This window comes from Brienomyrus brachyistius, chromosome 6 (assembly GCF_023856365.1).
Source record: "Brienomyrus brachyistius isolate T26 chromosome 6, BBRACH_0.4, whole genome shotgun sequence".
Classification (NCBI taxonomy): Eukaryota; Metazoa; Chordata; class Actinopteri; order Osteoglossiformes; family Mormyridae; genus Brienomyrus; species Brienomyrus brachyistius.
The window spans coordinates 6,249,935-6,252,434 of record NC_064538.1 but is presented as its reverse complement, the minus strand read 5'-3'; the positions used below and the strand labels follow the sequence as shown (position 1 = coordinate 6,252,434).

At 42.5% G+C, this 2,500-nt stretch overlaps 1 protein-coding gene across 1 annotated transcript in view; it reads left to right on the top strand.

Annotated features, from left to right (window-relative positions):
- Positions 1 to 2,494, top strand: part of LOC125745364 (MAP kinase-activated protein kinase 2-like) — an 11,864-nt gene extending 9,370 nt beyond the window's left edge. The window contains exons 3-5 of the mRNA XM_049018123.1: positions 1 to 30; positions 1,642 to 1,721; positions 1,844 to 2,494. The exon at positions 1 to 30 is cut by the window's left edge and continues 35 nt beyond it. Of these exons, the coding sequence (XP_048874080.1) occupies positions 1 to 30; positions 1,642 to 1,721; positions 1,844 to 2,152 (419 nt within the window). The 3' untranslated portion in view covers positions 2,153 to 2,494. The remainder of the gene's footprint in view (positions 31 to 1,641; positions 1,722 to 1,843) is intronic.
- Positions 2,495 to 2,500: the final 6 nt, after the last annotated feature.

Sequence of the window (2,500 nt, the reverse complement as noted above, 5' to 3'; positions counted from 1 at the left end):
CGCGGGGAGACCAGGCCTTCACTGAGAGAGGTCAGCCTGGGGTGGGTGCTAGCGCTGCATGACATGGGGGAAAAAATCACATCGATCTTTGACTTAAAATTGCAATATTAAACAAAAAAGTAGTTTAAATTTACCTGAAATAAACTGTAGCCAAATGGAACCTGTTGTTGTTTACCAGCATTGTCTAGTGTCGCCACGAATTGTGCCAACAGACACAAAGCAGTGTAGACAATTCATTTGTTTTGTCTCAGTATTATCTATGTTTTCAAAATATATCCAGACAACAGAAGGCGAATGTCTTTTGGTCACCGTTTCTTGTTCGCTTTTCTCTTCCTCACTCGTTAAATTTCTCACTAACACGCCACTCTGTCTATGACTGAGTCCAACAAAAAGGATGAAAATAATCATCACTGCCTCAAAGAGAGCATGCAGAGCTCATGCAAAGGCTGCTGCGGCAAACGTTATACTGTTTTTTTTCAAATATTTTCTAGATAATCTGGAAAAGGACCGATCATCAAAACTGCAAAGCTTCTTAAGTTTTGTTCCTTAAGTGTTTTAGCGTAACCTAACTCAGCTGCAGTCCTTGCAAAGTGACAAATGCATCTGCATAACATGCTATGTCGATATTAGCATCACACGTTGTGCTGCTCTAGTGGGTGCAGTGTGATTCGGACCTGATGTAGCAGTGAAGTAAAGGGACTGGTTTCTTGATAATGGTGAATTAGTGCCACTTCTGGCCCCCTGTCCCTTGTGTACAGACTTTTGCTGTGGCTGTACTCTGTCACACCAGTCAATGGTGACAAGCTTCCTCACATAAATTCATTTAAAAAGTGGTAGAAATGTGTTTGACGATAGAACCCTGTTAAATAAGGACTTTACAGCAAGAAACGTTTTGTTACAATGTTTTCCCTTAATTGGGGTAGTCAGGGAGGGGGGGGGAGGGATGGTACCAAGAAATACAAAAAACAAGATACAGGAGTTACTCTGACAGAAACAGAAATAAACAAACGGTGCATTGACATTTTTCACCGTTGAGGTTATCAGCCAGTGAGTATGCAGCACAACAGCATGATTCACCGATACATTGGTGGAACAAATCAATACAAACAAACGCAGTCAGCTGCTTCTCCCTGCAGGGATGGCCCACGGCCATGTGTCCTGTCCTATCACACTTTGCTCATAGAACAGGAGTTGCTAGCACTGTGGTCTCACCCCTGGAGGGTTGTGACTTCAGCTGCGATCTCCAGCTGTGCAGTTCACCCATTGAATTTTTCGCTGACGTTTACAAAAAAATAGAGTGTCTTAAAGAGTGGCTTAAAAACACTTCTCAGTTTAACAATGAATGCCATTCCAGGGGCATCATTAAATTGATGTAATGTAACATATATATATATATATATATATATATATATATATATATATATATAAATATATATATATGAATCGTTTAGAAACTACGCAGAAGATGCATCAGAATTCACCCTAGAAAATCCCCACGATGGATAACGCTTTAGTGTGCATCCGACCCATTTCCATATATCCCATCATGCTCTGCATCCTGTGCCCTGCTGTGCTGCCCTTCTGTGTTCCATGGTTTCCTGTCCTCCGTCTCACTGAGCCCTGCCCAACACTGTTCTACAGAGGCCTCGAATATCATGCGCGACATCGGGACGGCCATCGAGCACCTGCACTGCATAAACATCGCTCACAGGGACGTCAAGGTGAGAGCGACCCTCCATGTGGGAGGGAGAGGCGGTTGTTATGGCGATGGTGACGGTACCGTCATTGAGACAATGACTGTGATAGAGCTGACTGCGAATCCCTGTGCCGTCTGTCCCCTCAGCCAGAGAACCTGCTGTACACTACCAAGGAAACCAATCGCGTCTTGAAGCTGACCGACTTTGGCTTTGCTAAGGAGACCACGCTGCAGAACTCCTTACTGACTCCCTGCTACACTCCCTATTATGTTGGTCTGTATACCATGTTGGTTTGTGAACTACAGGCGATAGCGGAATCAGGGCAATCCAGGGGTCTGAAAGAGAGCGACAGGGGAAGTTCAGCTCAGAGTACAGGAGTGTCAAGCCCAGTTTTTCAGCAAGAAGCTCGGAACACGTTACAAGTATGGATTTCATTGTTAGGAAAAGGGGCTTGAGGCAGGACTAAAATAAAGTGGTATTTAATGAACGAGCTAAGCTAAGCTAAGACAGCTCAGTGTCGCAATACCTAAATTAAAACCAACAAACAATTTAAAAGCAAAATTCAAAACAAACATACCCCGAAACAACATAGGAACATCTGTTCTCAACTGATCATTTCACCTGCCTCTCTGCATTACTGCAATAAATACAATTATGTGAATTATGCAAATATATCTATGAGTATTCATAATTTTGTATCTTTGTTGACGGAAGAAACGTTTTAGATGACAAGCTGTTTAAACAAGATATATTTTTGCCACATCATTAGGAGAAGCATCGTTTTTCTAACAAAGATTTCATTA